At 36.9% G+C, this 23,947-nt stretch overlaps 2 protein-coding genes across 5 annotated transcripts in view; one reads left to right on the top strand and one right to left on the bottom strand.

The window, feature by feature from the left end:
• The window catches only part of PRKG1 (protein kinase cGMP-dependent 1), a 1,319,235-nt gene that overhangs the window by 535,330 nt on the left and 759,958 nt on the right, over positions 1–23,947 (top strand). The window lies entirely within an intron of this gene.
• Positions 8,946–9,647, bottom strand: LOC103891688 (low molecular weight phosphotyrosine protein phosphatase-like). Its single transcript, XM_054522590.2, has one exon. The coding sequence runs from the start codon at positions 9,628–9,630 to the stop codon at positions 9,154–9,156; it is 477 nt and encodes a 158-aa protein (XP_054378565.1). The 5' UTR covers positions 9,631–9,647; the 3' UTR covers positions 8,946–9,153.

Below are 23,947 nucleotides of genomic sequence, written 5' to 3'. Positions count from 1 at the left end.
GACTGTTTCAGGAAGGGATGGTCAAGAGTTGTACATCAAAAAGGAGATGAGTGTTTCCAGGTTTTCAGTCTTCAGAAGACTGACTCAAACTTTTATTGCTGGGAATTTATCCAAAGACTTAAGTCTAGGCACTGCAGACTTTTACATAAATCTGAGTTTCTAAGCCTCAGCACTGTGAACATTTTGGGCCAGATAATTCTTTGCTGTGAGAGGCTGTCCTGTGCATTGTGGGATGTTTAGCAGCATCCCTGACCTCTAAACAACAGATGTCAGTAGTATCCTTCCCCCAGTTGTGACAAGTAAAGTTGTCTCTAGATATTGGCAAATGCTTCCTGGGGAGTAAAACTGACACCCTGCCTCCCATGAGAACAGCTGGAATAAATCGATTTATATAAATAAGTAAAATAAATAACTTTATGTTTATGCTCAATTATATTTTATAAAGTCATATAAAGTATTTAGGTTACATTAACAACCAAGAAAGACAAAATAGGGAATCAGCAGTTTTATTTTGTTCACAAGTCATTCAGAGACAATACGATTTATAGTACTAACACCCTTACTTATTACTAATAGACCTAAATTATTCTCAAATTTTAGGTGGATCATTTTTATCAATAAAGAACGAGAATGATCAGCATAAATGGGCAAAAGTCTGACAACAAGTTGCAGCATGGATAGTGTGGTATATCCAAATAATATAATTCATGGTTGTGTCTAGTAGGAAAATGAGAATGAGACAGTGGTGAAATCTTAGTACTATTCAACCTGAAAAATTTTTTGCTCATTTGTATGAAATTAGCAGCTACAGTAAAATTCCTATTTATCTGCTTGTTTCAAAATGACTTGACCTGGCATTTCAAGCATGTTACTAAATTGTCCTTATCTTTCTCCTCCTCTGTTGAATTTGAATATTGCCATTTTTCGTCACAGTTTTTTGCTTAGCCCAGTTCTTCACACATAATGAATACTCAATCAAGTTCCAATTGACGCAGAATATTTTCTTGACTCCTTTGTGGAACTCACAACAGGGGTCCCCTGTTTATTCAGCCTGGCCCACTCAACCCCTTTCAGGAAGGAGTGCACGAGCAAACGAGGACAGGAACCGGCCGACCACTTTGGTGCCTGCAGGAGCAAACTCCATGTGGGCCCCATGGCAGTGTCCAGGTGGGATGCTAAGGCCCCAGAGGGTGTGTTAAAATGCTCTCTTACCTCCACTGTCCACAGACAGCATTGTATTATCAGCTCAGTGGGCCCTTTGCCTTGTCATATGGGGCAGCTGCCTTCTGCCAGGGAGGGCAAAGGGCCAGTGTGACAGTCTTTTTGGGTACCTGCACTTGGTGCAACCTGAATTCTTGTCTGGTGCCCAAGAGGAATGGAGTCATGTGGACGAATTGAAGGATGGTGAGTGCAGAGAATTTTATTGATCCATGAAAGTGGCTCTCAGGAGAGAAGGGAGCTGAAATGCTGGAATGGGGATGGGAAGGGAAGGTCGCTCTCCCCTGGAGTCAAGCCACCTGTCTGCCTCTCTTTTCTGAAGCCAGGTTGCCTCTTTCCAATGTCTAGCTGCTGTCTCCGAAGTCAAGTTGCCTCTCCTCAATGTCTAGCCATTTCTCCTCTCTACTGAGCCTGCGGTCTTTAAAGGCACAGGATGGGAGGTGGGGTGGGCCATAGATTGTTTTGGAAAAGAAAACATTCAATTGGAAAAAAAAAATTCAAAAAGAACAATCGGGAGAGAGCAGGCACACAGGGATAGAAGTTCCCACTTTGGGCCATGGGTTTCAAGCTTTTTGGCTTGAAGGTGGGGTTTTGCCAGGGACCCACTGCTTTCTGCCTAGAATTTCTCTGCCTCCTGTCGCTATCACAATGACACTGAATTATGGAAGGATAAATAAGAAGGAAAAAGACACAAAGGAATGAATACCTGGTGGGTACAGACTGGGTCTTGGGACTGAAACACCTTCTAGCTGCAAATTTTGTCAAGTCAATGAAGATCTGTGTTGACTACGCTGATGTGATAATTCTTTCAACAAATGATTTTTGACTCTCCATTATGAGCTCAGTGCCCTTCAAAGCACTGGAAATATAGGATGAATAAAACAGAAGAGGTTTGTGCATTTGTTGAGCTTATATTTTAGTGGGGGAGGTAGGCAATAAACAAATACACAAAAATAAGTTATGAGCTGAGAAAAGAACCATAGGAAGAACTATTGAAGAAAATTAAGGAACCTATTTTATAGAAAGGAGAATCACAAAAATTCTTTCTGAGGAGAGATTGTATAAATTGTAAGGTGGAAAAAAATACTGTTATTTCTCTACCCTCCTAGGTTCTACAGCTAAAGCCCTATAAATTAGACTGACAAATGACAGATTAAGAAGAGAAAAGCATACAAAAGAATGTAAGTTTTACACAACACAGGAGCCTTTCTAAGGAAATGAAGATCGGAAGAAACAGTTACAACTGAATGTTTTTATACAAGGTTTGATGAAGAGTGGAAAGTTGAGAAATGTGGTAGGACAAATGGGTTTGAACTAAGAGCAGTAAACTGGGAAAAATTTAGCTAGACCTATTTGTTCAGGTTCCTCTCAGTGGCCTCCTGCCTTCAGAGATAAGTGTTCCCCTTTCTTCTGGGTATGGGAAAGGAACCTCTACGGTAGTAGCAGTGGAGATAGAGAATAAACATTAAGGAATGTGTACTTGAGGGGGTGTCAGCAACACTTGCTGATGCCCTGGATCTGGGGATTGCGGGACAGCAGGCATCAAGGATGACTTCTAGGGTTTAGCTTAATCTGATATTGGTGCCATTCCCCAAGACTGACAAGACAAAAGGATCAGAAAGGCATTGAAATTTTCCATCTTCTTCTGTCTTCTTGAACATGCAAATCAGTTATTTAAAGTCTGTGTCTTATGACTACTGTTTGGCACACTTATAGGTCTATTTCTATAATTTTTTTTTTCACTTGGGCTTGTTTCCTGGCATACCTAATAATATTTTATTAGATTTTGACTAATGTGTATGGGAACACTAAAAAAGTTCTAATGAATGTTTTCTTCCTCCAGAGAGGATTTTCCTTTTCATCCAGAAGGCTGTTAGAGAAAGATCAGATCAGTCTAACCCAGCCAGGGATTGAGCTGACTCAGGCCTGGGTTTCTATTTTCGTAAGTTCTGATCTATTTCTGTTTCACCTTTATTCTCATGATGCAGCCCTTAAGGAACCTCTGGTTAAAGTCTGGCATGTGTTCAAGGGTACTTCCTACTTAGCAGGACCTGGAATCTTTTTTTTTGAGACAAAGTCTCTCACTCTGTCCCCCAGACTAGAGTGCAGTGGCGCCATTTTGGCTCACTGCAACTCTGCCTCCTGAGTTGGAGCGATTCTCCTGTCTCATCCTCCCAAGTAGCTGGGATTACAGGTGTGCACCACCACACCCAGCTAATTTTTGTATTTTTAGTAGAGATGGGGTTTCACCATGTTGGCCAAGCTGGTCTCAAACTTCTGGCCTCAGGTGATCCACCTACCTCTGCCTCCTAAAATGCTGGGATTACAGGTGTCAGCCACCGTGCCCTGCATGGATTCTAATTTCTGTCTTCTTGAAATTGTGAGATGGCCTAAGGTTCTTCTAATTTCTTAGACTTTAGCCCCAATTTTCTGCTGCTTGTTCAATTTAGGATTATCAAACCACACATCGTCAGGCTCACTTATCTCTGCTTTCCTTCTCTTCTGGGTCTAGAGTCTTCAACATGAGACTCTCCTGTAGCATTGACATCCTGTTAGCATAGTCTGACTTGTCTCTTAAATAGTTTGCTCCGTTATCTTCAATATAAAAGATGCATTGGAGAGGTAGCATATAGAAGCTGAGAAGCCAGGAAAACAGATCCTTTAAATTGCCACATTCCAGTAGGAGATAATGAGGACCTGAAGTAGGGCAATGAGCTTAAAATGCAGAAGAGGAAATAGAAGCAAGAAATACTTAGAGGGTGGATTTGAAATGATGGCAAATGGAAAATTTAGCTGTCAGTATCTCCTAAATATTATTTCTGTGTCAAAATAAGAATGACGTATTGGTTCATTAATTCTGTGTTCCTCATAATTTTAAAGGCTGGTCAAGGATGACTGGTTGCCAAACAATATAATCTACTCTTTGAAATTTCTCATGGTTCTGCTATTATTCTTAGCTATAAGGATTTGAAAGGGAAATGTATTTTAATCTGCTTTCATTGTTCAAAATAAGAACTTGCTTAAGTTAGAGCCTTTATGTGAGTGATCACTTTGAAGGAAGCCATGTGCTCTGTAATTCAGAAAGCATCGAAAATATTTAAAACCAAACTTCCATTATTATTCGGATACAATATTTGTGGAAGAAGTTTGAATCATTCAACTTGAAGAAACACTGAGCTGGGCTGGTAATATACATCATTTAACAATGCATTTGATATGTGGCATTTTTTCTAAATAAATAGTATTATAAGAGGTAGAAGAGTGATGATTTTTAGTGCCTGCTATAGAACCAGGAACCCAATGGTGACTGCTGTAATTACATTCTCACTCAACCTTTTCAACAACCTATAAGTAAGGTAGATATTTCCTGTATTTTATATAGCCAAGTCTCAAAAATTTGGGATATAACTTGCTGAAATCATGCAATTAGTAAATGGCACAACCAGGACTGAAAACTCATTCCATTTTGTTCTATTCCATCTTCTCCTCTTAAGGTACAACAAATCTAAGAACTTTCTTACATTTTGAGAAATGCTTGGGAAAAAACATGAGGGGGGAAATCTGGGTCAGAATTTTAGATTTATTTAAAGAAAACTTTTCATTACTCAATAAAATAAAAATAATCTCAAGTAAATTCTCCAAGTCAAGTAATGTTTTTACTCATGAGAGTAGAATGCTGCTCATTCTCTTATTAACTTGAATCCTGAGGCATCTCATTATGTATTTTCTAAATTCTTAAGTATGATCTCATCCCCTGAAAGTTTAGTATACCTATTGTCATCATTTATATAGGAACAGCAAAACCAGCTATTCAAAAACAACTCAATCACCTTTCTTTTAATTTTTTCCTGAGCTGGGACATTCTCTACTTCATGCAACAGCTAAATTAGCAGAAATCTGATCCAGATGATATAATGACTAGAAGAGTTCACAGCTGGCTGTAATCTTCAGAAAGAAACAGGAAATTTACCAGTTACTGTATTTCTACCCTGTTCTGGGCACTTAGTATTTAACTATCTCATTTAATTTTTATAACAAACCTATAAGGTGCATGCTATATTTATAGATGATTTAGTTGATATCCAGAGAAGTCAAATGACTTGCCTAATATATTAACAAATCCTGGTAAGGAGTAGTTCATTCTCAAACTGATGATAAAATCTTTTGAGCCTAAAGAACTCCAAAATCTTGGTTAACATAGATTTAGGTAAGTCACTAGTGAGACACTGTACTGAATTTTTAATACTACATTATTTATATAATATATACAAATTAAATGTTATATTGTGTATATACATATATGGATATACATATAGAGTTATATATATGCATATATGTGAGATATATGTAATATATTAAATTAAATAATTGGCTTTTGCAATACATATTACATATTTTTATATATTATATGTATATTTAAATTATATAGGATAATGAATGTAAAACAGAATGGAGACTCTAGATTATATAAAGTATAAATTAATCTCTAAATTTCATCAACATGGGAGAAACAATCACTGCACCAGTCTGTAAATTGCATGAGGAATGCAGGGGCAGTCTGTACTGTATACAGTTATCATCAGTGTCTAGCAGAGTGCCTGACACATAAATGCATAATAAATATTTTTAGATAAACAAATAATCGATATGATTAAAACCCAAGCAAAACTCCCAGATTATCTAGAAATTCACAGTGATAGCTAGAGGAAACCTGGTATCCAAAGAAAAGAAAGTTGGAAATAAATTAAATAACATAGATAATACTCTACAATCCTATGAATGATTTTTGCATATTGACCTCATGTTTTTCATATTCATGAAATAGCCAGCAAAAATAATTAGATGGAATTGTAGAATGAACAATTTGTGTCATACATGGAAGAATTTTCTGTACATTAAAAGTGGTTAGTACTTGGATGTATTACTTATCAAAAGCATGCAGTCTTCTTTAGACATATGTAAAATTAGGGGAAGATATTTCAACTTAGGCTAGTTTAAGGCGGTTTTTATCAGAAGCTCAATGTGTATAAGGAAGGACCATACTTGGTTTGCTGATTATTAAAACTGCAGTGCCGCCTGGGCATGGTGGCTCACGCCTGTAATCCCAGCACTTTGGGAGGCCAAGGCAGGTGGATCACCTAGGTCAGGGGTTCCAAACCAGCCTGGCCAACATGGGGAAACCCCATCTCTACTAAAAATACAAAAATTAGCCAGGCATGGTGGCGTGTGCCTGTAGTCCCAGCTACTCAAGGAGGCCGAGGCAGGAGAATCGCTTGAACCCAGGAGGCAGAGGTTGCAGTGAGCTGAGATTGTGCCACTCCAGTCTCCAGTCTGGGTGACAGAGTGAGACTCTGTCTCAAAAAAACAAACAAAACAAAAAACTGCAGTGCCTAGAGTATTGTCCGACACATAGCAGTTACTTTCTATATAGTAAATAAATAATTGAAAATAAACTAAGAGAATAAATGTTCCCAAAAATGCCTTTCAACCCTGTGATTTATATGAAAGATGAAGGCTGTTAATTTTTTTGTACATTGGATTTTGACTAAACTGTTGGGCCACATGAGTTGTATTTAAAATTAATTGCTGAAAATGCCTAGGATTAAGCACTGAGTCTACTCTCTACTGGTTCAAAATATACTTTAAAACAATACAGAACGTAGCCAAGGAAAAATAACACTTCTGAACTAAGCTTTACCCTTTACTCAGCTGATTTAATTCACTTCTCTTTGCCTTTAATTTTTTCCATGAGAATTCTAATTTTACAAATAGCTTTAGCATTTATAAAGTGGCAAAGATCAATTAGAGAGATCCATAAAATACTTTGAGCTTCTTGAAGAAGAATTGTCTATAAATAGAACTTGGCAAGTTATTAGTCATTTCAGTGCTATGAATGAAAGTCGTGTGAATAATTTTTTTAAGTTGCTCTTTTTCTACTCCTCTGCATTTAACATAAGGCTGTGAAATCCTTTAGGGCACTTTAATATGCAAAATACCACAACTTCTTTTTTCTTTGTAATCATTTAATTAATATACTTCTAATACAGCATGGGAGGCAGAAAAATCAGCTTATAGCCAACAAATTGAGCCTTAAGAGAAAGGAATTTTCAATCCCTTTTTGGATTATTATTTTCAGATATTCCTAGTTGGATCCACTGCTTTTAAAAAAATCAGAAGAATTCATGGTTGTATTTGCTAATTCTGTAGGTCTAGGGCAATGAGTAATTCTGGGAAATATTTAAATTTCATATTAGTATGTAACCATTAAGCTTTGGGAAATGTTAATATGACATTGAAGACCATGTAGAATATGATCATGTTTTGTGTTTGACACATTTTCCCAAATTGGGAGTATTTCCTTTTCCTTTTTCCCAACAAAACTTTACAACCAACACATAGGTATTCAGGCAGACCAATCATAAAATAGCAGGGAAAATTTAACTCTGCTTTTGAATAGTTTAGAGGGCTGTGATTGAAGACGTTGCTTGGTAGTGAAATTGATTTTCCACCTTCGTTGTGGGAATTAGATTAAGAAGAAAGCAGTCTGGTGAGATAAGAATAACTCAGTCTGATTCTTCCAAGTATATATTAATAATTTTGTGTGGCCTTTGCTACCATCTTTAACATTTTCATCATGTTCAAATACTTCCTTTTTAAATGACATTTTGGGGACAGTGAGGGGTGTATGTGAATGAGGGTGTGTAGAAATCAGGTGAAAATAATAAAAATGCGTTTATTGTGAATCAGTTTAAGTCTGAGATTTCACTTTAATTGATTGAAATCACTTCCTTTAGCCTCATCTCCAAACAAAATATTGGTACAATGAAAAATCTACCTGCTTTTTTTTAAAGAATATTATGTCAGTGTCAATCATAGGCCATTCTGAAATGTGTTGCTGTTAAGATGATACATTCTTACTCATATTATTTACTTAGCAACTTTAATGCTCTTAAGGTGTGAAGGCTTTTATTTTTTTTTTATAACTCCCCAGTTTATTTTGAAATATTCATGATTTTGACATTATCTCAAAATACACAGAAATTACCTTATATCTGCCTATACATTTATTAAATGCTGATGAATACTTATTCAATATTTAAGCATGCCAAATAATAACACTTTTCCCAACTTTTAAAATTATTTTTAAAAATAAGCCAATTTATATTGGACATTTGGGTTACATGTGCATATAAAAACAGTCATATTCCTCAACTGACCATAGACTAGCATACAAGTGTCCTTCTTTCTGGATGTAATTAAGTTTCAGAGGCAAAGTGGTTCAGATGGGAGCCAATGAGCTGACTCCCTCGTGAAGTAAACTCGACAAAAATCATGAAGTATTGAATGTGCCAACGACTCATTCCATAACTGTTTCTCTCTTCCCTATCTTTTCAATATACAAGTGTGCACTACGGGTGTGTATAAATTAAAACACTTCTAATCTCGACTGTGAGCTCCTACGGAGAGGGCTACTGTCAATCCATAAAAGGCCCTAGGGAAGAGAGAGGTAGCGCTGGGGAGCAGAGGGCACCTGCGCTCCGTCACCCATCCACACAAACCTACTGAAGAGGTAGACTCAATTATCTAAGTCTCAACAGGCTTAGATGTTGACCTGGGCCTTCAAGTGAGGTTTTCCTTCATTGTTTTATGTTGCTTGTTCTACTATTTTTGTAACTGGGGCAAAGTGAGATGTTCAACTAATCTAAGAATGCTTAAAATACCCCATAAATTGTCTGAATCAAAGCTTTTTATTGATTCTTCTGCCAAACACAACTGATTTCCATCTACAATTACTTTTTAAGGTAAGAAACAGTAAGTCAACTGAACAAAGAGCTGGGGCTTTGGGCCCTGGAACTTGATTACACACTGACTGAGAAATGCAGGACCTCAGGGTGGGGTCTAGTCAGGCTGGCCTCAGCAGGGCACGAACCTGCCTCAGTGGGCCTTCTCCAAGAACGCTCTGCAGCACCTGGCACACTGCTGGTACACCGTCTCAAAGTCAGAGTCATTCCCATAATAGGGATCTTCAATAATAAGTTGTTTTTGTGGATCATAGCTCCCAAGTAGTTCAATTTTAGCTTTGCAGATTTTAACTTGATTACTTTTTCTATTCAAATCTCTCAGATTGCTTTCGTCCATACATAGTATATAATCAAATGTGGCAAAATCTTCTTTGGTAATCTGCCGGGCGACGTGGCTCATGGGAATGCCGTGCCTCTTCATGCAGCTCTGCCCTCGGTAGTCAGGGGGGTTCCCTGTCTCATACCCGGAAGTTGCCGCGCTGTCTACCCTCCAATTCTCTGAGATGTTTTGATCAGTTACAAGTTTCCTGAAAACTGCTTCTGCAATGGGTGATCGACAAATGTTACCCAGACACACAAACAGCACGGACTTGGTAGCCTGTTCCGCCATCTTTCCGTGCGCAGAGCAAGGTGTGAAGGCTTTTAGATTATTACTTTATTTATTAAAAATCAAGGGAGACAACAAATTACTTGGGTCCTGACAGTCTTATTTAAATGATCCTATCTTTTATTGATACATTGGAATATTCAAAACAATGTCTTTATTGTGAAATATTTCTAAACAGTTTTGTCCAGTAACTCTGTCCATGGTGTTAGGATTTCTTCAGATTATACAACACCAGATACTGAGAGGTTGAAGATGATTTTTTTTTAACATGGCAGTTGCTTAGATTTCTTTAAAATAGCGATGTTAGGAATCAGAGTGAAATTCAGCATTTCAATCCACATGGCAACAATTCTGCAGTCATTTTGTCAAGGGACCCTGTGCTTGCTTGGGGAGCATCTCCACTTGTCAAAACAGTGACTTCTCTACCTCAATCTCTTTGAGTCCATGAGAACAGTAATAAGATGCCTGTGTCAGTCATTTTTGCAGTTCAGCTCAGCAAATGTATTTTCTATTTAAGTTGGTTAGTCCGTACTAAGCAGTCCTCCAATACATTATCTCATTGAACATACGGCAAATTTGTTAAGTTCTTGACAAAGTCTGCAAACATGAAGCCCAGTGCTCAAAACTGACCTAGTTAACTTCAATGTCTGTAGGATAATATTTTTTACTGTTTCTCTCTTAACTAATTTTCTCCATAATTAGTTATAAAACTAGAAAGGATCATGGTGACAATCTAACTTTATCCTTATTTGTTTTATAGACCAACAGAGGCCCCTAGAGGCTCTGACTCTCTTAAGATTATGGACATAGCTAAAACTACTGACAAAGCAGAACTGCCATCAGATCTGACCTCTGCTTTCTCTAAATTGGGCAAATCTGAGATGCATGTTATTAGCTCAAAGCATTAAAGTGGAAAATAAACACATAAAACTCAATGATCACTTTGCAATTGTTTTCTAATAATGATTTCCATAGTTTAAATATTTATATCATGTTTTTAATTTGGTAATTGATATGGTTTGGATCTGTATGCCCACACAAATCTCATGACCAATTATAATCCCCAATACTGGAGATGGGGCCTGGCGGGTGATTGCATTATGGGGGTGGGTCCTTTAGGAATGGTTTAGCATCATCCCCTCTGGGCTGTTCTTGTGATAGTAAGTGAGTTCTCAAGAGGTCTAGTTGTTTAAAAGTTTGTGGCACCTCTCCCCTGGCTCTCTTTCTTGTTCCTGCTCCTGCTATATAAGACTCCTGCTCCTGCTTTGCCTTCCACCATGGGTAAAAGCTCTGAAGCCCCCTCAGAAGCTGAGGCTGTCATGTTCCTGTACAGCCTGTGGAACCGTGAGTCAATTAAACATCTTTTCTTTATTGTGCAATCTCAGGTATTTATTTATGGCAATCTGAGAATGGACTAATACAGTCATTATACAGGAAACTGATCATCATCTGGGAAAAATGGTGATTTAAGCCAGGGGTTGGCAAACTTTTGCTAAAAGGACCAAATAGTAAAAATTTTTGGTTTTGTAATGCAGTCTCTGTTGGAACTATTCAAAACTGCCATTTTTGGACAAAAACACCATAGATAATACATAAATGAAGGGGTATGGCTGTGTAGCAATAAAACTGAAATTTCAATTTTACATAATTTTTGTGTGTCACAGGGCATTATTCTTTTGATTTTTTTTCAACCATCTAATACATGTACAATTTATCCTTAGCTCTTGTGCCACACAAACACAGCCAAGTTACTGGAGTTGTCCCACAGGCCATGTTTTGCTGACCTCTGATTTAAGCCCACAATTCCATTCTGCCATTTTTGCCCCTGTGTATGTTTCCTCACAAGTGTGGGTGATGTATAAACATTTGTAGAAGTTAAGTCTAAAATGAATAAGGATGATAAAGGAAGTGCTTTGACTATGCTCAGTATACTAACATTATGTTTTCTCTTAACAGATTCCTACTTAAAATACTTTTTTGGTACAAAGGCTCACACAAAAGCTGCTTGTTATTTTTCAACCATTAACTTTTGTTTTCTAATTACATTTTTAATAAATAGTTTTTTCAAGAATGCCTATTTAAAATGATGTCATTAAATGGGAGAAAACAGGTTCATATTTAATTGAATTTGTTTTGTGCCAAGTAAACAAAAAGAATGTTCCATAAGGGCTTTAAGCAGATCCAAGAAATATATCGGAATCACCTATAATCAATATAAAGCACATCACACAAAGGATGAGAGAATGTGGTGCATGTGCACATGAGAGAGACAGAGACAGAGAGAGAAAGAGAAGGAGGAGGAGGAGGAAGAGAAGGAAGAGGAGGAGGGAGAATAGGAGGAGGAAGAGAAGAAAGGGAAGGAAAGAAAAGAAGAAAGGGAAGGAAGGAAGGAAAAAAAGGAAGGAAGGAAGGAAAACCTTAACATCTAGAATTTTAGAGGACAAGACGTGTTTATTTTAAAGTAGGCTCTAAATGTTAAGGTATCTTCCCTTGCACTTAAAAATAATCTGACATGCATGCAATAAATAAGAAATGCAGCTGGGCATGGTGGCTCACGCCTGTAATCCCAGCACTTTGGGAGGCTGAGGCAGGTGGATCATGGGGTCAGGAGATCGAGACCATCCTGGCTAATACGGTGAAACCTCGTCTCTACTAAAAATACAAAAAATTAGCAGGGTGTGGTGGTGGGCACCTGTAGTCCCAGCTACTCAGGAGGCTGAGGCAGGAGAATGGCGTGAACCCAGGAGGCAGAGCTTGCAATGATCTGAGATTGCGCCACTGCACTCCAGCCTGGGCGACAGAGTGAGACTCTGTCTAAAAAAAAAAAAGAAAAAAAGAAATGTGCAGCTTATGAAATGATAAACTCCCATATACTTACCACCAACCTTAATGTTTAAAAATGTACTATCCAAGTAAAGTAGCCATCACACTTAGCTACTTTTTTTTGTTGTTGAGATGGAGTCTCATTCTGTCACCCAGGCTGGAGTCCAGTGGCATGATCTCGGCTCACTGCCATCTCCTCCTCCCAAGTTCAAGCAATTCTCCTGCCTCAGCCTCCTGAGTAGCTAGGATTACAGCTACTCATGTCCAGCTAATTTTTGTATTTTTAGTAGAGATGGGGTTTCGCCATGTTGGCCAGGCTGATCTCGAACTCCTGACCTCAGATGATCTGCCTGCCTCGGCCTCCCAAAGTGCTGGGATTACAGGTGTAAGCCACCATGCCCAGCCACTTGGCTACTATTAAACATTTAAAATGTGATTAGCTTTAATTGAGGGGTGCTATAAGAAAAACATACAAATCCAATTTTGAAGATTCAGTACCAAGAAAAGAATATAAAGGATCTCATAATAATTTTTGTATTTGTTAGATTTTGAATGATAATATTTGGATATATTGAGTTAAATATATTATTAAAATAAATTTAACTTTAAAAATTTGGTTAGTAGAAAATTCTACTTAGGTTGGTGCAAAAGTATTTGCAGTATTTGCCATTAAAAGCAGTGCTAAAACCCGCAATTACTTTTGCACCTACCTAATGCATATGGTTCACATTGGTGGTGGTTCACACTTCATTTGTATTAGGGCAGAACTGATAAAGAGTTCTGAGTCTGCCAAGACTTTTGAGTTTTCCAATGTACCCTTCCCTAATCTCCTACTCTGAGGTAATCATTTTTAAAAAATTTAATAATAAGTTCCTAGCTTTTTACAGTTTTATCACATACATGTATGACTCTAGATTAGGTAGTCTGCTATTTTAAAACTTTTTTAAAAAGCCCATTTTATTTAGCTAACACCGTCTGTAACAACACCAGCTCCAGTGTCTCCTTATACCTGCTCCTCATTTCTGACCTTCAGATGTTTTCTTTCTCTCCTACCAGCTCAGCTATGCTTTCTAAAAAATATTCTTTTATCCAGCATTTTCAGGTGTTCTGTACTGTGAAGGACTACTCTGTACATTAGACCCTTATTACCATATTGCCCTTGTCATCTAGTGGGAATATAATTATGTTTTACCTCCTCCATGCTCTTTGGAGCCAGGAGTTGGCAAACTTTTGCTAGAAGGACCAAATAGTAAAAATTGTACTTTTTGTAAAACAGATAGCCTCTGTTGGAACTACTCCAAACTGCCATTTTAGATAAAAGGAGCCATAGAAAATACATACATGAAGAAACATGGCTGTGTTCCCAGTAAAACTAGAATATGAATTCCACATAATTTTAATGTGTCACAGGATATTATATTTCTTTTGATTTTTTAGCCTATGGCAAAGGTGAAACATATGACTTTATAAAGACATAGCTGAGGAATGATTGTATGAGATACTCTAAATGAATAACAAAAAAGAATAAAGGAGCAAACATTCTATATTATAATAAAATATAATTCTATATATATAATAATATAGATATTATGCAGCCATAATATTAGATATGAGATGATAAAATGTAAACATGTACAAATAATTAAACTAGATAGTCAAATTGTCAAATGATCTGTCTAGACATTAGGTGCTACAAGAGTACTAAAAGGAAAAAAAAAAAAAAAAAACAGTGGAAATGAGCTGAGGTGGATTTTGAAGCATATATAGGAATGAATAAATTGTTAGAGAAGGTTAAAAGTCTATTTCAAGGGGGAAAAAAGTATATGAGTAAGACTTGCTAACTATGAATTTGTTAAAATGCATAGAGTAAAATGTGATACTTTATCTTATCGTTCAGCAAAACAATATAAATAGAAAAGTGTTCTAGATGTTATAGAACGATTCAATTTTCTAGCGCTTTAAAGTTTCTTAACTAAACATTCATGCCAAAGTTCCCGGGAATTGTAATTTAGATCCTAGCAAAGATAGCAGTAGAGTTATACTAAGCCTTTTGTTTCCTTTTCTCTAAGAAGAGTTATTTCTGTTTGAAAGAGGTCTTTAAGCTTGTATTTCAAACAACTCCAGGCAAATATCTCTCTAGTTAAGTAAATGCAGAGATAGCCAATACTAAAATTCAGCTTTAAAGTGATCATACTATGAATTTAGCTCCTTCTCGGGTTGTGACTTGAAGAGTTTATGATTTAGTGTTTCCCAGTTGTGATACACTGACCATTAAAACCTTGGAAGTTGGTGTTAGGAAACCCACACCGTGGTGGTTTGTAGCTTGTCTTGCTTTCAAATATTCCCTATCATCCAATTTCAAAAGATACTTCTAAGCTCATGGGAGCAAATGTCATTAGGGAGAAGCTTTCAAAATCATCTAGAGATAAAAGAGTCACTCTGCTCAAACAAGGAAAACCCACCACAACAGTGAGCTAGAGCCACTAATCTCATTGTGTTTATTTATGTCAGTACCTCCTCTCATAACAAATAATCCTGATTTTTCATTTGTGGTAGTTATGTAAAAGTTCTGGTTAAAATGTTCATTTGAATATTAGAAAGTGAGTTGATTGTAAGAAAACATTAAGCAAAAATAATGTGTGAATATGGCAAAATGTGAAGACAGCATGCAGATGACTGGGAAAAATCTGTCTAAATACACTTTTTTCCCCAAAGGAAGAATTATTTTAAAGAAAAGTTGGTAGGGCATATTTTAAGACTGTCTATCTTCTTTTGAAGGAAAATCACTTGGCTTAAGTGGAACATTAGGTTTCCTGTTTCCTGTCATAGTTTTTCTAAATTACATTCAGTACAGCAAAAAAAAAAAAAAACAAATTCAGAAGTGAATCCTGAGTTCCTCTGTGCAAGAGAAAAGGCCTTCAAAGTTTAAACAGTCACAGCTATCCTTCCTTCCTGGAGTGGGGGGAAGACAGGGGGTGGCATAACTCTTGCAGAGGGCTAATTAAGTAAGCCCATGTGAGTTACTGCATTAACCATGCAGAGGACAGCCCCAGGTGGAGGATTCCTAACCCTTAGGAAGTAACTCAGAAGTCAATCAATCAACTAGAGAGCATTCAAGAGAATAATTAGAAGTCTTGAAACAATAGTTCCACATATCTTGTCCCCAATGTAAATGGAAATAAGGGAATTCTCCAAACAGGTCATACCTACTGATTAAAATCCATAAAAGTTCTGAGAGTGTTTCTCCTAAATGCACAGGAATTAACATGCAAAGGCAGGATAGTAGCTGTCCTGAACTTTCAGATTCTAAGAAAATTCTTAGAAATTCTAAGAAAATTCTTAGAAATTCTAAGAAAATTCAGAAACTAAGAAGATTCTTAGTTTGTCCACAACCTCCAAATCTCTTCTAGCTCAAGAGATGGCCACCACTATTTCCTGACTTTACTTATTTCCCTCACCTCCCATGTCCAATACACCAACAAATCCTGTCGACTTGACCTTCAAAATCTATCCCAAATCCAGCTACAATTCATCACCTCCGTGATACCAACCTATTCAAGTCCTAAGTCTCTCTGACCCAAACTATTGGATTGACGTCTTTCATTCCACTCTAACCATCTTACAGTCATTTTATCCATACTGCAGCCCCAGTCACATTTTAAAAAATTAATTCAGATTTTGTTCATTGCTTGAAGCTCTTCAGTGACTTATCATCATGCTCATATGGAAATACACACTCCTGAATTTTACCTAAGATGCTCTTCCTAAAGACTCTCTAACAATGTCACTTACCGCTCACCTGCTCACTTCTTTATAGCCAGACTCCCCATCTTTCCAATCCCTGGTAATATACTTGCCTTCCTTTCCAAAACACTCTTTTGTTGTGTCTTTGCATGGCAAATCACTCATTCCACTTAGCACTCAGGTTTCTGCACAAATGTCACTTCTTTCTTTCCTGACCCACCCCCCCTCACTGAAATAGCAATACAGACACACACACTCACACACACACACTCCTCAGTCCTCTGTTATTTTTCTTCAGAGCAGTATCACTACTGAAATTATCTTAGTTATTTGTTTATATAGCTGTCCTATATACTTCATCGAATTATGAAGATTTAAACAGACCTCATATGTAAAAGCACTTTATAAAGCTCTATTTAAATGTGAGGGATGGTTATTATAGTGGAGTTTGTCACTTTATAATTCCGATCTAATGACATTATACATTAAGTCTTTATTGATTTAATTAATTGTACTTATTCTTGTCTCCTCCTAGCCTGCTTTCTTTTTTAAGTAGCCTGGAGATGCTTGCTCTCTTTTTTAACTAGTCTGGAAGCAATTGCTGACTGGCTATTCAGATTGCATTATTTAATTTTTAGTACTTCCTCTTCCACATTATATTGGTATTACTTTTTCATGCATCCTTGGAATCATAGCATTTATCTATAGTTTGCATAAGAAAAAATTTAAGCTTTATGTGTCCAGATACATATTTTCAAGTAGTTTATCAAATTTACTGACCTTTCAAATAATGTATGTCTCATAAGAATATCATTATTTATCAGGTTTCCCAGATGTTTGCAATTTTCCTGGTATCTAAACAATGTTAGCATTTTGTAAGCATGTTGTTGATTTCCTATTTTAAAATTATTAAGGGAAGAAATATCACTTCAGCTTTTCTTCATATAGCAGATACATATGTTATTAAGCAGAGAACAAATAGTGTTCTGCAACTCTTGGGTGGGCAGAGATAGTGCTCACTATCTTAATTTTCCATAACAAAATTCAACTTTGTCTCAAGCACCTACCTATCCTGCCAGGCTATTCCAAATCACACTCTTGTTCTTAAATCTTCTCCTATTCTCCACATTTTGTATTGGAGCCATTTGCCCATATGAGTTTCAACTGAGGTGACCGTCGTCATGGTCACCAATGCCTTTTGCTCTTTATTTTCCATATTGAAGACACAGAATCCTTTGTTGATATTTTGCCTGGGTCCCATGTGCCTTAATGCATCACACAAACTTTTCCATCTCCCGTAAGGCTGCCAGGAAGCCCACACAGCCTGCCAAGAATCCTCCCTTTCTTCTCACACATGACCTTCCACCCACCCCAAGAAATTTCCTTTTGTCTGGTGGGAAACCCTTTTTCCCATGTGTTTTTGTTGAAGATATTTGTTCTCTGTGCTGATTCTGTTTCTCTTACCAGTTTTGTAAGTGCTCTAAATCTCCTTATGGGCCTGGGGTTTGGAAACACAAAGCCAGAGTGAATTGCAATAAATTTCTATTTTCTGTCCCGCTAGATCTCTCTGTTGAGTCAGTGATCACAGGGCCAATTTTCTGATGGAATGGGGGTAAGAAGAAATCATAAATACTGAGAGGAGAAAAACATAGGTTAATAGCACAAAATAGTTACCCTCCATAATGGTTTTCAATTTTACTCCTCAGTATAAAAATCAATATAAATCATAAAAATCGTAATTACTGCTGTTGAGCATCTGCCTTGTAAATGGTCCTATTATAGCCCACAGTGGTTTTACTCCTTCCTCTTTGTTCGCCTTTAAATTGAAGTATGCAATAAGCTTGTAAAAGTCACAAATTTAAAGGAACGATGGTAACTTTTTAAGATAATCTTGACGGTAATAATCAGCGTTTTCATGGCACTGTATAACTGTATTCAATAAGTAACAAAATAAAACACTGAACATAATAGGTACATAATACTGAAGCTCCGGTTGTAGAATTGTCTGCTTCATTGAATCTCATATGTGGTTTCACTCTGCAGAAATAATAATACCTGGAATAAAAAATAGAGCCCTTCACCCTTTTCAAACTGACCTATTATTTTGAAATCTATATTTAATGCAATGTATATATTTTTATACCAGAGCAAATTTGCCACTTGTCAAAGTCCTTCACGTTTAACCCTTGTGAATAGAAACACTGTTTTGGACTACAAAAATAATTCTTTTTTTTTTTTTTTTTTTTTTGAGACATCGTCTCACTCTTGTCCCCAGGCTGGAGTGCAATGGCACAATCTCAGCTCACTGCAACCTCCACCTCCCGGATTCGAGTGATTCTCCTCAGCCTCCTGAGTAGCTGGGATTACAGGCGCCCGACACCACGCCCAGCTAATTTTTGTATTTTTAGTAGACACAGGGTTTTACCATGTTGGCCAGGCTGGTTTTGAACCCCTGACCTCATGATTAGCCCGCCTTGGCCTCCCAAAGTGCTGGAATTACAGGCGTGAGCCACCGCGCCCGGCCAAAGAATTTTTTTTAAAAAATGACAATCGGGACACGCAATTTCTGCTAGTCCCAGTCTGCTGGAAAGAATGTACTTTTACAAAAACCAGTTCATCTCAATTTTGCTCACTATGTTAGCAGAGTATGTCTCACTTGTCTACTTTCTTGTTTGTTTCTTGACCTACCTGTTACCTCTCTCAGTGAGGGAAGTTAAAGCTGCAGCAGGAGCTTGGAGAGCTTTTTCAACTGGTTGACAGCTCTTATTGTCATACCTTAGTTCATATGTTATCTATAGGCTACTATTGTTTCAGTGGGTTGTGGTTTATAAAGTGCTAAAAAGGCTTGAGACATAAAGATCCTATTATTTCAGGTGACACTACTTGTTATGAATCTGCAGCTTCTCACATCCCTGACTCTTGTGAAAATACCCCATATACAATTTTCTGGTTGGTTTAAGCTATGTCATTTGACTTCCCTGAAGCACGGGACCTACGAAAGCATGATTCCCTTTCATTCCAACTCCTGATGTGATTTCCAAGTGAATTTATATTATTTTACTGATATTTTAATATCATAGTGAGTTTTTAAATCAGCAGTCATGCCTCAGCTGAATCTCAAGGGACATTATATGGCCACCAGGCAAAGCTAGTGCTAATTAAGTGTTTCTCTGGATTTCTCATTACTGACAAACAGCTCTTGACCTCACAAAAACACCAATGGCTTCACAGAAGTAGCATCCAGTAGCTGGTCAATGTTATTTCTGTGGTTGCTATAACCACATAACGCAGCTCTTTGACCCCTGAGGATCTTATCCCTGGCCATTCCTGTTTGAGACAGGGACATACACTTTTCCCAAATTTATTGACTTTATTAAGTGGGCAAACACCTAAATCAATATCTCTCTCTCTTTCTCTGTCTTTCCCCTTCTCCCTTTCTTTATCCTCTTTCTTTTTTTCAAATTTGAGAGTCCATGATTGGGTATTGATGAGCAGGATAGCTTGGGGGCAAGAAAGCTATTTATTAGCAATGACCTAATGTATGAGCATAGAAAGAAAAGACTGAGGAAAGCCAAAGATGGAGAACCTGACAGTTCCGAGAAAATATGACTGACCTCCACCTGTGAGGCTTTCATGTTCTCAGATGACACAGAAATGACTAATTTTCTTCTGTTGAATTTACTTGAGTTAGCCTCAGTGGATTTCTATTTCTTGCAATGGAAAGTTAATCAGTACAATTGAAACTTTAGTTCACTAAAAGTTATTTTTAAATGCATTTATCAAATATGGATTTTTCCTTTCAATAAAAGTAGTAGTAGTTTTGCATTTGGCAAATAATTTAACTTTTTCACAATTCTTTTACATCTGTTATTATAGCCAAGAAGATAGAACAACTGCTTTCCTCTATTTGGTAGATGAAGCAAGAGTCTGAAAAGATCATATAATTTGCCTAAAATCTCACATAAAACTAGAGATAGTACTGGAACTAAGTCCCTGACCCTCAAGCATTGATTGTCTTCGGTGATTCCATGGCCTGAACTTGCTTGTAACAGCTTACCAATTCTGCACCTGATTATCAATTTAATTTCGTGTTCAGTTTTCAGTGACATTGTGCTGACAGCTTGAAATTAGCCATGGTAGGGGTACTTATGCCACAGAAATCAGCGAACAATTCAACTAAAAGGTTTTAAAAAAAAAAAAAAAAAAACAAAAGCCAGTTGTCAAACATTTACCACTTCCTCAAACAAACTGAATATTTTATAAAATCATTTGTTATATATTCTGGAGCCAAGGGTATCCATGTATCTTTAAAGCAAAGCTGAAAACTCTTAATTTACTTTTAATTGGAACTTTACAATTTTTCACCAGGAGAGCTTCCAGTTGTGGGTGAAAACCTGAAAATTATTGCTGGAAAACAGTCTTCAAAAAGTTGTTCTGTCTTAGAATTGGAAGGTTACAAAAACTGCCGATTTTATCTAGCTTAACCCTGATATTTCACAGATGAGAGAACTAAGGGCAAGAGATGGGAAATGATTTGTCCAAAGTCATAAAGCTATGGGAAAGGAAAAGCATGATTCAAACTCAGATGATCTTCCATATAATCCAAAGCTGGGTAAAATTTATGCTTAGCAGGATCAAAGAAATAGGATTTGGGCCAAAGAAAGAAAAGAGAAGGCAGAAGGCTACAATCCTAGTAGGCTCATAAAATTCCTTATGAATAAGACTGAGAAGGGGATTATTAAAAGGGATTTCCAATACCCAATTAAAGTTGTAATTGTGCAGGTGTATTTGTTCATTAATGTATATGAACAAAGTGATGTTTCTGGTTATTAAAATATACAATCAATCAACTTACAAATTCAATTTCGTGATTAATTGCTTGTCTATTAAATGCAAAAGGTATTTTGCATAATGAGAAATTGCCAATATTCAACAAGGAGAAAATGAAAATGAAAGGCTGCTCTGGGCTGGGCGCGGTGGCTCACACCTGTAATCCCAGCACTTTGGGAGGCCGAGGCAGGCGGATCACAAGGTCAGGAGATTGAGACCATCCTGACTAACATGGTGAAACCCCGTCTCTCCTAAAAATACAAAAAATTAGCCGGGCTTGGTGGCGGGCGCCTGTAGTCCCAGCTACTCGGGAGGCTGAGAAAGGAGAATGGCGTGAACCCAGGAGGCAGAGCTTGCAGTGAGCCGAGATCATGCCACTGCACTCCAGCCTGGGCAGCAGAGCGAGACTCTGTCTCAAAAAAAAAAAAGAAAGAAAGGCAGCTCTGCCCAGATCATGGTTCATGGTTGCTATTATGTGATAAAATAGCCAAGAATGACAAGAAAAAATGTATTTATTTTAAAAATAAGTAGTGAAGAAGTGAATAACTAATTTTATCTAGGAGGATTGGTGAAATATATTACAGGTTTTTGCTTGATTTAATATATTTACCCCTTCAGAATAAAACTTGGTTTGAATGGTATATTGCTCACTTTATTATACATAAATCTCTGTAAATCAATATCATGCCAACCAACAAGCAAAAAAAGTAGTTATCTGGTTTTTGTCAATATTTTAAAAAATAATTGATGTACTCTTTATGAATATGAATTATCACAGAAAAATAGAAGTTTTTTGGGAAAGGATAGGGGTACTTTGGAAGTATGCCTTTGAGACTTGGGTGTGGTACATATAGTCAATCTATTTTATTTAAACAAAGTTTAAACTCACTTCTAAATGGTAAGTCAATATACTGGTACAATTGGTCTTTTATGGATAGGTAACATTATGTGGTGTGTTCTCATAATAAAAGTGGAATTCAGCATAGGAAATGTTAACATATTACAATTCAGCATCTATTTTCCCCTTCTTCTCCCTATGCAATATTATCTCTGTTTCCTAGTCATAAAAATTGCCAAGGTAGAATATAACAAAATGACATTAAATGATCAAATGTGTCAGGATCTTTATATTTTACCAAGCAAACTGCACCAATCAGAACTTAAGTGAGACTTTTTTTAAAAAAGAAGACAGGAAGTAAAGAAGAAACCCAATTTAAAGTGTTTTGTGTCTTATGATCTGATTCACATCAAACAAGTTTGGAAGCAACTGAATAAATCAATTTTTGTTATAAGAAAGTAGTTTTATCTTTTAACTTTTTCTTGGCTATCAGCAATTGGTTAATATTTCAAATGTAGTAGCTTAAATGAGAAGGCAACAATCAAGAAAATTAAAAAGAGAGGGGAAGAATAAAACACAAAAATATACAATTTTTTAAAGATTAAAAAGAAAGGATTTTGAAATCAATGATTTTTTTTTTTTTTTTGAAACGGAGTCTCACGCTGTTGCCCAGGCTGGAGTGCAATCGCACGATCTCAGCTCACTGCAACTCCGCCTCCCGGTTCAAGCAATTCTCCTGTCTCAACCTCCTGAGTAGCTGGGACTACAGTCGCACGCCACCATGCCTGGCTAATTTTTGTATTTTTAGTAGAGAGGGGGTTTCACCATATTGGTCAGGCTGGTCCGGACCTCCTGACCTCAGGTGATCCACCCACCTCAGCTTCCCAAAGCCCTGTGATTACAGGCATGAGCCATTGCGTCTGGCCTAAAATCAATGCTTTTTTATAAATTAAAGAGAAGGAGAAAGAGATTGAAACTGTATTTCCAATTTGTCCAGGTCATAGGGGGTATGATACTAATGCGACAAAGTGATTGTTTCGTGTGGAAAGAATCATAAAAAGAAGTACAAAACAGAAGGTGATGAAGTTAAGTGATCTGCCCAGAGTCACACATCAGCTAACAGCAGTGCTGGGAAAGGACACTCATCCTAGGGCTCTTTCTGTATTAAAAAGTTTTGACTTACATTTCCATGATGATTATTGATATTGAATGTTTTTTCACGTTTGTTAGCCATTTGTATGTCTTATTTTGAGAAGTGTCTCTTCATGACCTTTGCCTGCTTTTTAATAGGTTGTTTTTTGCTTGCTGAATTAAGTTCTTTATAGCTTCTGGATATTAGAGCTTTGTTTGAGGCATGGTTTGCAAATGTATTTTCCCATTCTGTAGGTTGTCTCTTTACTCTGTTGATAGTTTCTTTTGCTGTGCAGAAGCTCTTTAGTTTAATTAGGTTCCACTTGCCAATTTTTGTTTTTGTTGCAATTGCTTTTGAGGATTTTGTCATAAATTATTTGCCAAGGCTGATGTCCAGAATGGTACTTCCTATGTTTTCTTCTAGGATTTTTATAGTTTGAGTTCTTACATTAAAACCTTTAATCCATCTTGAATTGACTTTTGTTTATGGTAAAAGGTAGATGTCCAGGTCCATTCTTCCTGCGTAGTAAGTTTTAAAGCCAATAGCAGCTAGATGTGCAAAATGGGTTCTGACAGGCTGCTACCTATGTAATGATCATAAGAATTTTTTATAATTAAAATTTTTTTAAAGTGCTGAAATAAGTTTCATGATGGCAAGAATTGTGATTTGTTTACTTTTTAATATTTGTGTCCTTTGTACCTAATGTCTTGCATAGCATCTAATAGGTGAATAATAAATTTTTAGTAAATGAATGAGAAAATGAATGCCCAGAAATGAGAAAATGAAGTTCTTAACTTACATACATATCATACTGCCTCTATTGGGAGTGCTGCTGTTTTTAAGAATGGGCTCTAAAGACAGATCACTTTATCCTGGTTGTATATTAAAATTACTCAGGGAGGCCAGGTGTGGTAGCTCACACCTGTAATTCCAGCATTTTGGGAGGCCGAGGC

This window comes from Pongo abelii, chromosome 8 (assembly GCF_028885655.2).
Source record: "Pongo abelii isolate AG06213 chromosome 8, NHGRI_mPonAbe1-v2.0_pri, whole genome shotgun sequence".
NCBI classification, from domain to species: domain Eukaryota; kingdom Metazoa; phylum Chordata; class Mammalia; order Primates; family Hominidae; genus Pongo; species Pongo abelii.
Note: the sequence above shows the minus strand (reverse complement) of the source record. Positions and strands in the feature narration are given on the sequence as shown.